The following is a 13,120-nucleotide window of genomic DNA, read 5'->3' as shown; positions in this document are numbered from 1 at the left end:
AATGAAGTCTTCTCTAAAATCCAAGGAAAGTCTCAACAAACTGACATCAAATCGTGGACCTTTTCTCGCTGAAAATTTCTGCAATTTGAGGCCCACAAAGGCTCAACAAATTGCAGATTTTTTGAAGAATAATAAGAGAAAATAAGCCTCCTCTATGGCCACGACCAAGAGAGAGAAAGAGATGGCCAAAATGAACTCGGCCTTTCTCAAGAAGAACACAGACATATCCAAGATGAATCTGACCTAAAGGTGGAAATAATCACTAAATCTGAGCCCCAAGGTCCTACATGCAAACTTTTAAGTAATTTTCTGATGATGAATCCCGCAAGTAGCTACAATAGAACATGTTAGAAACAATATACAACAACAAATGTTAGCTCAAGATACTTACAAAGTATGTTACAAAAATAATCTACAAGAGGCTAGGCCAAAGAGTATGAGCAAGCTCTCTTCTTTGACTAGCCATGACTTAGCTCTTTGAAATAGCCAGATATTGATAAATGAAGTACAATATGTAAAAATAAATTTTTCCAAGTTTGATATTTTGATGCAAGAAATAAAAGCTTTAAGAAACTTGAAAGAATCCCTGCAAAACACAAATAAGATATAGATGAGACTTTGGAATTCAAAACATGTGAGTTCTCCTTGAATATTTTTCAAGAATGGGTTGATTCCTCCGAAAATTTCCCCTCACGCTTGAAAAGCTTGACCAAATAATGATTCATCTATGAAACTTCACCACAAATCATTAAATCGACATGAAATTAAATAAGTGCAGTGGAAATAATTCCTAGAGATACATCTATTATCCACTAGAAAATTTCTTTTCCTAAAGACAATAATTAATTCTTATGCTAATATGAGATAGTTGCATACTAACATAACTTGAAACAAGCATAAAAGAAACAATGACATGAGGAAATAAATAGAAACATAACAACAAGTCAAGAATTTACCACACATGCAAAGAGAAGAACACCATCACACTTTAACCCAAAGACTGTTGTATTATATTGCAAATAGTGAATACAATCTCGTAGAGTCTCCTCAAGCACAATAGCTCGTATTACATGATACAAATGAGAGCTCAAGGCTCTATTATATAGAACCATGGGAGTCAATCCCAATGTAGAAGTGATTAAACTAATGACATGAGGTGACAATCCCAAAGATAAATTCGAATTTGTTGAATAGAGCTCCAATGCCAAGTGTAAAAATCAAATTCTTGCAAGTGGACATCATTTTCTTCTTCCCTTATGTGCCAAATTTGAATTTTATAATAGAATGACAAGTGTATATGGGTGGTAACCCATGTGGAGACAATTTCCCACAAAAATCTCCACCAAATATTCTCCCAAATCCTCCCAAATGTGCATTAACTTCACAAATTCGAATTTCCAAGTAAGCAACTTTCTCCTTTAATGCCAGAAATTCGATTTTATTTGAGCACATGTCCTTTCCTTGATTTTAGGAGTCCACATCACCTTGGGACTTCACTTTAACTCCCCCATAATTTTCCACCTCATTTCCACAACATTTAGCATGTGTGGATATTTATTTTTCTCCATTTATTTAATTTTTGGCTTAATTAATTGCCAGATTTCCCACTAAACTTAGAAAAAATGGGTTTTGATAGTTCAAAACACAATTTTAACCCATCAAAGTGTGTCATAGTAGAAAGTTGAGGGGGTGAGGTGAAAATTTCATTACTCATACCCCATACAACTTCTCTAGACATCACTTATTACATTACAAATATAATTTTATTAGCAATTTCCGCAGTGCGGAAAATCTAAAAAATTAAAAAATAACTACCTAAACCTAACCAAATTCCACAAAAAATTTTGTGTGATCTATTATGGTAATATACATTGACTCTAGACACTAAGATGAGTTAGGGGCTCAACCTTCAAACCGTCACCCCGGGTTTGGGGTAAAACATGAGTGAAAAAACCCATAAAATTATCTACCTCTGAAAAGAAAGGATAATTAACCAAATTAAAAAAACACTCCAAGGTGTACTCATTTGCTGATCGAGTCCCAACATCCTAGGCCTGTTACAGACTCAAAAACTCATCATTACTAGTATCACTTATTACAATTCCCCTCAGGGTGTGGAATCTTAGTACAAGAAAGTTGATGAGAAGATAGAAGTAGAGTTAAAAATCTCAATTGACTGATGATATCTGATGATACAAGTGTCCTATGGATCATCCTTGGGCATGGAGTCTTCATATAATCATCAGATGCCACTCCAGTGGTCAACGGGTCTGATCTGATGAAGCCTCCTTTAGCCTCCTCCAAGAGCCCCTTCACTATGCAATGGAGTCACTCAACAATCATAGAAATTAGCCAAACACTCAAATGACAGTGAATGACAAATGGAAGGGAGAGAGGTGCTTATAAAGCATTTGCTTCCCTCCAATTTCCCTTTCCCTCCACCTCATTTCCAAAAAAGAAAAGAAAAATAAAAAAATAAAAAAATTGTCTTTTGAGGGTCGATGGGTCTTATAAGGATCCGATGCGGGTCTTATGGCAAACCCCTGGATCTTATACAGGTAGTCAGGTTTAATAAAATACCTACTGAATCCAAGTCTTAAGCACGAGTTCTATGCAAGTGACCCGACTCACTATAGAACCCGCCAAGACCCGCAGGTGCTCGTGGGTCTTATACGAGTGGTGCTTCACTGAGGTTAACCACCAAGTTGGACAAGGGGACAAAAGTACAAACCAAGCCCATTCTTTCCGCCGAATCCCCCCACTAATCCATGCCCATAAGTGTCCATGATAAGTAAACAAAAATACCCAATTACATAATGAAAACTATACCTTCAGGGTTGGAAGGCCCACCTTCAAACATACGATTATGACAAATGGGTGAGGATGCATAATGGCCGGCTCAAGTGGCGGAGATGATGACACATCGAGCTGTCTAGTGGCTGCTGACTGAAGACAATCTAGAAGAAAATTTTCTGTTGATTTGGGGTAGCATCGAATGTGCTCTAAGCCTCAAATTTTGTAGGGAGGCTTGGGCACATGCATTCTAAAGAAAACCTAGAAAGTGTTTTGGGAAATTCCACCCAGAAGTGATTTTATTAAAATAATTAATATTTTTAATAGGGTTCCTAAGTCTAAACTTAGGAAATTAAAATATTAATAGTTATTCATCTAATCAGGGGTGAAACTTCTAGAAAAAGACACAGATCAAGTCAAAATGATCTGAGTCTTTGATTATGATTTAATCTAGGTTGTTGGTTTTCCAATAAGAAGATATAAGGAGGAGCTTGAGGGTCATTTGGAAGACACAGAGAGATTGAGAAAATCGATTTTTTGAAGTGAGAAATTCTCAAGAGGAAAATCGATTGAGGAGATTTCTTGCAGTAGAGGGGCAGGGATAGCAGCTTCCAGAGAGAGATTCTCAACCGGAGAATCATCATCAAGGAGAGGCAGTGAGTGATCCAGTAGCCTTGACACAGAGGCTGACGCAGGGCCAAAAGGGCCACACAGAAGCAGCGCAAAGGGGGAGAGAGAAAGTCGAAAATCAGAGCAGAGGGTCAGTTTCAGCAGTCGGAAGCTGGGGTGTGAGACCGGGAGGCTGAGAGCAGTGACTCTGGGCTACTGATCGATTCCCCAGTTGGGTGACATTGTGCCTGAAAGCGTTGACGCTAAGACATCGTAGAGGCAATGCAGAGATAGCATAGTGCCTGCTAGGGGCACCTCATCCAGCAACCGGAACAGCGGGGACTTTTTCTCAGTGATTGTGTGAGGTAAACTCACAAAGCTTCTGCCAGTGTTTCTCTTTGTAACTGAATAACCCTATGAGGTATTCTGTGATGTATTCAAAATTTGCTATTGCTTAATAACAATAAACCCTCAGAGTTATTGCACCAGTTTTCCCACATTGCGTTTTTTCGGGCACTATTGTCCAAAAATAACTATGTCCTATGTGTTTCTATTTTCCTTGCTCAGTTTCTATGTTTCGGAACCATATTTTATTTGGTATAGGCTGCTTCAGTAATTTACTTCAATGTTCCAAGAAGAAATCTGAAATAAGCTTGTAATGTAATTTACAATCTAGGTGAAGTAGATTCAGTTGGTTGCAGTAGGATTCCTGAGATTGTTAGATCTAGGAATTTTCACATGATATCAGAGTTGTTGATGTGAAACAGGGAAGAGCATATCTAGCACTGAAGCTATGGCAACCAGTGGCTTGAGGGATCAGGACAGGTTGTACGGGGCTTCCAACTATGCCATCTAAAAGGCTAGAATGTCTTTCCTTCTAGATAAGCATGCCCTCAAGACGTATGTTGATAATGTTGTAGCTGAACCTGCAGTTGAAAATCTGCTAAAGAAGTAAAAGGCTGAGATGTCAAAGGCCAAGAGGATGATCCTAGATGGAGTCAAGGATCACGTGGTGTGCCACATTGCTAGCAAAGGAACTGCTAAGGAGATGTGGGATGCCTTGGCCACATTATATCAGGGATCTTCTGAGCAACAGAAGATGTACTTAGTGCAGAAGCTGAGATCTGCTCAGATGCAGAAGGGAGAACGTGTGGATCCATTCCTCACAAAACTGAAGGAGACCCGTGATGAGTTGTCGGCTGCGGGGCATACACCTCAGGATTCGGAGTTAGTGAGACTGGCTCTAAATTCGATCTCGAATGAATGGAAAGTCTTTGTCCAGAGTATCCCGCGTAGAGCAACATTGCCAAATTGGGACGAGATGTGGGAACCTCTGAAACAAGAAGAACTAAGGAGAGACCTGATCAAGGTAAAACTTGACAGAAGCAGCAGCAACAGTGGGTCGAAGCCCAAAGTAGAGGAGGAGGATAACACAACCCTTGCATCAAAGAAATCAATGTTTCAAGAAGAAATCTGAAATAAGCTTGTAATGTAATTTACAATCTACATGAAGTAGATTCAGTTGGTTGTAGTAGGATTCCTAAGATTGTTAGATCTAGGAATTTTCACAATTTCTCCTACGGTGTCACCCACAGGTGGTGGGTAATAGGTTTTTTGGAGTTGTCCACTCTATCCTGATGCCCTCCTTCACACAAAACCCCGTGAAAGCCTTATTTGTATACTAGCCTCCATTATCTTTACGATGCACACTAGTCTTTTTACCTGTCATGTTCTCCACAAGAGCCTTAAACTCTTGGAAGCGATTGAAAACCTCGTTCTTCATCTTCATAAATAGATCCAGGTTTTCCTGGAGTAGTCATCGATGAAGGTCACGAAATATTCATAGCCCCTGAGAGATCTGGTAGACAATGGGCCACAAATATCTGAGTGTATCAACTGAAGCACACCAATGGCTCTACTGTCACTCCTTGGGAACGTTGTCTTTGCGAACTTCCCACTCTCCTCCTTGATCCTCCTCCTTTCTTTTTATAATTATTTCCTCCTCTTGAAATACCATGGTTGGATGGAAACACCATGCGTCATGTTATTTTTATTAAGTGACTTTCCCCTATTCTATATAATCTTCAAAATGCTTTCTTCTAAATATGATGACATTAAACAATTAAACCAGCTAATCCCATTTTTCCCGACTATAGCCTATGGGAATCTGGGTAGGCTACTAAGTTGATCCCTTCTACTATTATGGTTTGGAAAGGGACATTATAAATCAACATCTATACAGTCCTAGTGTGGCCACTGAAATACCCTATAAGAATTATATCCCCCAAAGAGGAATATTCAGAAATATTTAGATACAAATCTAGGGGTCACCATTAGTGTGAAGCATGAAGTTTGAAGATGTGAGGAGAAATAATATACAACAACGAAGACATCTTGAGGGACCCTGCTGAATCCCAAAGCACATAATCTAGAATGCAGATAAAGGGTTAATATTGACACCCTCAACCCAAGGCAATCACAAATGGGGCAAACAACACACTCAATTCAATGAACTCAACAAGATCTCCATGTCATATGTCTAAATTTTGAATCCCAAAGATATCCCCACAAAAGGTGGGTGTGCAATCTCATGGGTCTCAGGCAGAAACCACATCCTAGAAAGTACCTAGAGAGGATCATATGGATTCATTGTAGATCTAGCATGCAATAGACATAGTAGTTGCCCTGTCCATGACCTGATGGCACCATCATCTAGAACGTAAACATACAAGAACTTTAAATTTTGATACTTATCAGAAATGTCAATTTGAACATTCCTACTCCTTTTTGTTATATATGTAAGTACATATATTAGAATTATGTATTTACATAATCGGCAAAAAACACAAAAAATTCTGTATGATTTGTGAACCAACATAGAAAACTAGAATAATGAATATGAAATACCAGCAAAGACTTGAAACTTACTGTGCTAGAGTTGGACTCTAAACTTTCACCTGTTCCAATTCGTGTGAACAAACGGTCCACAACTCTGAAGGAAGCGAAATGAGCAGGAACATAGCAACCAATTTGAGCATAGACTGCCATAAGACAAACTTGTCTAAGATATGTACTCTTCCCACTCCTGAAAATCAATAGACAGATCATTGAAACTTCTTAGACCAGTGTTATTTGTAGCAAGTACAGGGGGAAAGAGTTTGTGCAATGTTACAGCTCAGTTTATGTATCCTGCATTTCCATCACTAGAATTTTACACAACATTTAAGAGGGTCAAAGCATAGTAGCCCCATCTACGATAACTAGGACAGAGAAGAAAGAAACAAGCGCCAACAACTAGAAAATATTACCACAATCACATACATATTTGGTCCCATGATAATAACCATATTGGATGCTTCTGACAGGAAAGTATTGTTTGCCTGCAAAAGGTATAAACATCACTTTAACTTTCACACCACTAACACAACTATCATTGGTCAAAATTAATATCAGCCAAAAGAGGAGCAGCAATAAGCCAGTATTTATATCACAATCTATTTTTTTTATGAAAATCATTGACATGAATAGAAGAAATGATGGTTAGAACTTACAACAAATTCTTCACGACGAATGCTTTCAAGAATAGGGTGCCTCCCTGCCTCTATTGCTATGGGACCATTTTCTTATGGTTCCGACAGTACCAAAACACAATAGTAACAGTTCTATCCAGTAAATAACTTGCCTCAAAACATGATTATATAGAGATTCCTATGTATGCATACCAGTGAATTCAGGTCGGGTATAATTGTCAACAGGTTTACTTAATATTGCATGTGCAAAAGAATTTATGATCATGTCTAAGAGGCACAAAGATTCTGAAAGAAGGGTAAGGAAAGAGATATCCTGTTGTACAGAATCAATCAGTCCTGCACAAAAAAAACAATTGCAAGCTATTTAAAAATAGAGCACAAGAAATTAAAAGAATCATGTTTTAACATTTAACGAGTAACAAATAATAGTCAGGAATATGGGAAAACAGCTAGCATGAAGAAGCATAGGATCAAGATTTGACTCACTATATTGACAGTGAAGGAGGAAAACTTCATTTTTTTAGAGAACTTTTAACTCATCTACGAACTGAAATCAAGAAATATGATAGATCGGCAAAACATTGCTAAAGGTGCATGACATCAACCAGAATCCACAAGGACAACAGATATTTTTCTTTTTTTCCATATTTTTGGTAGGGTAAGGTAATATTCAATCTCCATTAATTTTGGAACATGAATACACTCCATTTTACAACTAGAGGCAAAGCCTAAAATTCTTTTCTTGTCATACAGGAGAGACCTGTCCAGAGAAAAAGCCATTATCATTAAAATGAACGCATGGATCTAGCAATAACCAGCCAGCCTCATTTTGAGCTTTTGTGAGCCAGGACTTTCCTGGTCCCCTGTTGTCTACTTGATATCTAGGGCAGTGATATGTTTCTTTAACTTCCAGATTTAGATCAGGTATTTAAGTGTCTGAGACTGCTCAAATTGTACGTTAGAAATGGTGAAATCTCTAACACATGTTGTACAATCGAAGTGGAACCTTGATCGGTCACCCACTATCACCTCAGCAACCTACCATCACATCTTTAGGCCAGCTCTCCTTCAGCTTCAAGGGGGGGCCCCTATGAGGATCACTTAGTCTTGGTGAAGAAGAGCACAAGTTGATGCCAAAGGTAGCCTTGGTGAAACATTGTCTGGATTTTTTGGGATATTTTACAAAGGAAGAAGAAAAGGTGATGGAGGGACTTGTCAATCAACATCAATACCCTTCAATGGCAATGGAGTCAAGGGGAACTGAGTGCAAGATGAAAGCAAGATGAGATCCTCTTAAATTAATATTATTGGTTGAATTCAAGGGAGTGGGATTGCTCTTGGACAAATATTGCACCCACTATTGACTTAACCCACTATGTAACTTTCGAACTCGCTTAGGAGCGCCTCTCTCAAAGTGGCATCTACAGCCATCAACCCCTGTGCGTGGTGAATACTAGACCATGCACAATTTGGAGCTCCCCTTTAGAGATTGTCCAACCGTTTGGACCAACTCACCTGCACACAAAGGAAATCAAGCAGGGTCCTTCCCAAGTTGGCTCCTTCCACGTGACTAGGTAGCCTTGCAATGGCAAGAATTGTTAGCATTAACGTAATTTTCTTCATCACCAAGAATAGTTAGAATGAAATATACCCGAGAACATATATCAAGAAAAAGCATGAAAAAACATTCACTCCACATAGAAAATCCCTCAACAACATTTGCTCCCAAAAGATATTCCCATTAATCTCTAAGAAGAGGAGTGCTCTCACAATCCAACCATGAGTACAAATGAAGAAACCTTCCTTTTTATAGATGAGGAAAGGAATTTCCCTTATCAAGATAATATTTTCTTGAAATTTCTTAGACCTAGTGTGAAATTTTCCTTGAAATGCAGCAACTGGAATTAATTCTTCTAACTGATTAAATTGTGCAGTTTAATTTGTTATGGAAAAATAGCAAATTAGTCACACTACAACTTCTTCACAAATAAAAATGTTGTGGACAATAAAATGATGGAAACTGAGAAATATAGAGCATACACACAAAAATATGACACTGTTATTTTCGAACAATTGTCCTCGGAAAAACCCAACTTGGGAAAAAGGTTGCTGCAGATGAGGGTTTTATTATTAATTCTTCAGCAACAAATCTGGGTACAATAAAATGGATGCCAAACTAGCGATCCTGTCCAAGGAAAATACTAGCAAATTATAGAGGGAATTTTACCGTCCTCCACAAGCAATCTCGACCTGATCTGACCCCATAATCAGCTCCAACTCTTCTCTATGTCAGCCTCTGTGCAAGCTAAATTTCGCACTACATGGAATTGCCTCTGTGTGCCTGGATCTAACTGCCTCTGCCTCTGAGATAAATTCCTAGTCCTCTGGAAGAAATTCTCAGCACTCAACAACTAAATTGACCTCCTGCTAGGTTGAATCGAATTGCCTTCTTGAGGCTCTACGCAATCCCCTGCGTAGCCTCGTGGATAATTTCAACCTCCCTCAACTGACTCTTCCAGCATTGGAAAAGTCCACCAGATCACTTTGTTGCTACTCCTCTACCTCTACTTCCCTTCTCTGGCTCAAAATCTTCTTCCTGCACTGAACACGGCAACTAGATAGCTCAATCTTCCCAAGCGATTCGCTCCCCAAGTGTGTCTATCTCCAACCCCATCGACCTCTGCTTATAATCTCTCGTTGGCTCACCAACGACCATGATTAAATCCTCATCAACAGCTAAGATCATCTCTAAGTCGATCCATGTGATTTTCCAGAGAAATCCCACCTTTCTCAATTAATTCCTGTTAATTAAGCACTTTTCCTAATTTAGACTTAGGAAATATTTAATTATTGACTAATTAACTTAATTCAACCATCTCTTAGTGTTTCCTTTCGAATTTTTTTTTGGGTTCTGGAGCTCTAGTGTTTCTTAGCCTCTTAGACCAAAAAGTCGAGACTAGAACAACTATCTGATGCTACGCAACCATCAAAAACTAACACTCCCTCTTAGCGAGGAAAGTGTTCTAAACAATCTCATAACATCCTCCCATACACGCTACTGATGTCTCACAACTGTGACAACCTACCACTGCCCACGGTGAAAATTTACAAGTCTAATTGCAGCAACCGGAAATTTATTCTTCTAATTGCAAATTAATTATGCAGTTTATTTACTATGGAAAATATGTGAAAATTCTATCACTGCAACAACTAATTTATTTTACCTACTTATTTCTCAACAAGGTATTTACGAAAACCCTTCAGTAAACATTAAAATAAATTTTGCTGCAGATATCACGCAATAATACAGAAACAAACACATGCACAAGAATCAACACAAATATTTTGGACAATTGTCCCCGGAAAAACCCAATGTGGGAAAACTGGTGCAGCAGAGGAGGATTTTATTATTCAACAATTCTTCAGTACAACTGGGTGCCAAACTAGCTTACCCAACAGAGAAAAATTCTCCAACACTTCTCCCAGTCTCAGCGTTAGGCTTGCTGGCCTCTGCACAGCTCCCAGACCCTCTGCGTCAGCTCCTGCCTCTCTGCGTCACCCACGCAGGCCCTCCAGTGACTGCACAATCTATTGCCTCTGCGTCTGCATCTGCCTCTCCAACCTCTGCGCTGGTCTTCTGGTGTTGTTCCCGACTCTTGGTTTCGTACCCGCTGCCTCTTGCTGCTCTCCAGACCACTAGTTCGAATTTCTCAGCTAACCCCGCTCCAGAAATCGAATTGACTGGTCTCCCTCGGTGTGTTCTCCAACTGACCCTCAAGCCTCCTCTTATACTTTTCCTATTGGTCCTTCAATGACCGAGATTAAATCTCTAATCAACAGCTAAAGATTAGATTTGGCTTGATCCATGACTTTTGGAACCTTCTAACCCAATTTTATATTAATACCCATTAATATTTTATTTTTCCTAAGTTTAGACTTAGGAAGTCCATTAAAAATATTAATTATTTTAATATCTCTCAAATTGTTTAGAATCTACCCAAACCATTTCTAGGTCTTGGAGATGTCATGTGCTTTAGCCTCTCCACCAATTTGCATGGCTAGAGCACATTCGATGCTATCCCAAATCAAAACTCCCTCTTAGCGACGACTGTGCTCTAGTAATACTTCATACTAAGCATCACTCTGACTATACGGCACCGGTACCTGTGTTGATGCTAGGCCTCCCCGCCCAACATCCTCTGCACTGCTGCCCATGGATCTGTCTTTACCACTGCTGCATCTGTATGAAAACTCCCTCTGCATCTGTGCTGCTGTTGGTCCTTTCTCCCAACACTGCATGTGCACTGCAACTCCCTTTGCATCCGTGTTGTTGTTGGTCCTTCTTCCCAACACTGCATCTGCACTGCAATCTCTTCTCGTCATGTTGCATCGTGCTACTGCTGACTTCTATTGCACTGCAACATCACCGCCATTTCTGCTACTGAAATGGATTCTTTATCATCCCCATCTTTTCCCTGAAATAATCAAACTTTGTTTTTCCAAGGGCCTTGGTGAGGATGTTTGCCGCCTGTTCTCCTATAGGAGTGTAGCTCAATTGTACAGCTCCTCGTTGGACACAGTCTCTGACAAAGTGACACCGGATATCAATATGCTTTGACCGATTGTGAAACATTGGATTCTCAAAGAGCTTGATGCAACTCTGATTTTCACACGTGATCTTGGTCGCCTCCATCTTTCTTCTGAATAGGTTCACAAGCAGTTTTCTAAGCCATATGGCCTCGCACAAAGTTGTGCTTGCAGCCATATATTCTGCCTAAACTGAGCTCAGAGCTACGGACTTCTGTTTCCTACTGCACCAGGAGGTCATTCCTGATCCAATGTTGAAACAATACCCAGAGGTACTTTTCCGATCTACTGAACTTCCAACCCAATCTGCATTAGTGAATCTACTTAATCTGATATCCTTACTCATGGTGTACAAGAGTCCATAATCGATTGTTCCCTATATATATCTGAGAACATGTTTCGCTGTTGCCCAGTGTGCACTCTTCAGCTCCACCATGCACTGACTGAGGGTGTTGACAACATAACAAATGTCTAGCCTAGTATTGACCAGATACATCAAGGACTCTTTGAGCTGCATATATGAGGTGGGATCAACATCCTTGTCTTCTGATGCATCAATTTTCTTCCAGTTGGTGATCATTGGAGTAGCCATGGGTCTACAATAGTAGAGAGGCGGAGAGCCACCAGTGGAGACATCACAACACCTAGAGGGACTGACACTGGGCCAGTCTGGGCCCACGTAGGCTTGATGCAGAGCCAGAAGGGCCAGCGCAGAAGGGAAGTTGCCTTCCTGCAGAAATTTGCAACTGTCGAGGAGCTGCCAGAACAGTCGGGAGAGGTTGACATAGAAGCTCCAAGAGGCAAAAGAGACAACACAAGGCTAACGTAGAGCCTCTGAGGCTAACGCAAGGCCAGCGCAGAGATAGCCAGGGGTTTGCCATTTCTGTGGTCGGATTAGCCAAAAGCTACCAGGTGAAATGAAGTAATCTCACTCAGTTTTCTGCCATTATATTTTTCTCTGTCGCTGGATTGTTAGGAGGGCATCCGACACTGTATGTAGAACTACTGCTTAATAATATAAAACCCTCAAAGCTGCTGCACTGATTTTCCCGCATTGGGTTTTTTTGGTTACTATTTTGTCCAAAACTAACGGTGTCCTATGTATCTTGTTCTTTGCCCAGTTTCTTGTTTCAAGTAATCAAATTAAATTGGCGTAGACTGGAGAAGTAATTTACTTCAATATTTTCCATAAAATAACTTGATAATGTATATTAAAATCAAGTAGGAGAAGTAAATTCAGTTTTGCCGCAGTAGGGGTTCCTCTAGTATAGGAATTTTCATATGGTATCAGAGCATTGATTTTGAAACAGGAAGAGAAGATCCAACGCTAAGCAGAGAGGCCAATAGCTGCATTTGGCAGCAATTCGAATCCCCTTGAAGGGATTGCGCAATCCTTGCCAGGAAAGCAGAGATTCCAAGGAAATCTCTCGCTGAGAGAGTCGCAAGAGAGGTACGATTTCTGGTTCATGAGCTTGCAGAGGCAGAGGGAGTGATGCAGAGCCTCAGCGTAATGCTTGAAGGGCGTAGTTTTTGTCGGGGCAAAAATTCGTCAGAAAAGAGCGAAGACACATAGAAGGGGAATTTTCTCCTCACAGGACTTT

The 13,120-nt window shown here is 39.9% G+C and overlaps 1 protein-coding gene across 1 annotated transcript in view; it reads right to left on the bottom strand.

The window, feature by feature from the left end:
- The window catches only part of MSH4 (MUTS-like protein 4), a 438,807-nt gene that overhangs the window by 66,549 nt on the left and 359,138 nt on the right, over positions 1-13,120 (bottom strand). Inside the window, exons 16-19 of the mRNA XM_089373522.1 lie at positions 7,125-7,268; positions 6,954-7,024; positions 6,724-6,782; positions 6,331-6,487 (exon numbers count right to left, since the gene is read on the bottom strand). Coding sequence (XP_089229648.1) covers positions 6,331-6,487; positions 6,724-6,782; positions 6,954-7,024; positions 7,125-7,268 — 431 coding nt within the window. The remainder of the gene's footprint in view (positions 1-6,330; positions 6,488-6,723; positions 6,783-6,953; positions 7,025-7,124; positions 7,269-13,120) is intronic.

Source organism: Pinus tabuliformis, chromosome 6 (assembly GCF_031772625.1).
Source record: "Pinus tabuliformis cultivar Carrire ecotype Pingquan chromosome 6, CPIR1, whole genome shotgun sequence".
NCBI lineage: Eukaryota > Viridiplantae > Streptophyta > Pinopsida > Pinales > Pinaceae > Pinus > Pinus tabuliformis.
Note: the sequence above shows the minus strand (reverse complement) of the source record. Positions and strands in the feature narration are given on the sequence as shown.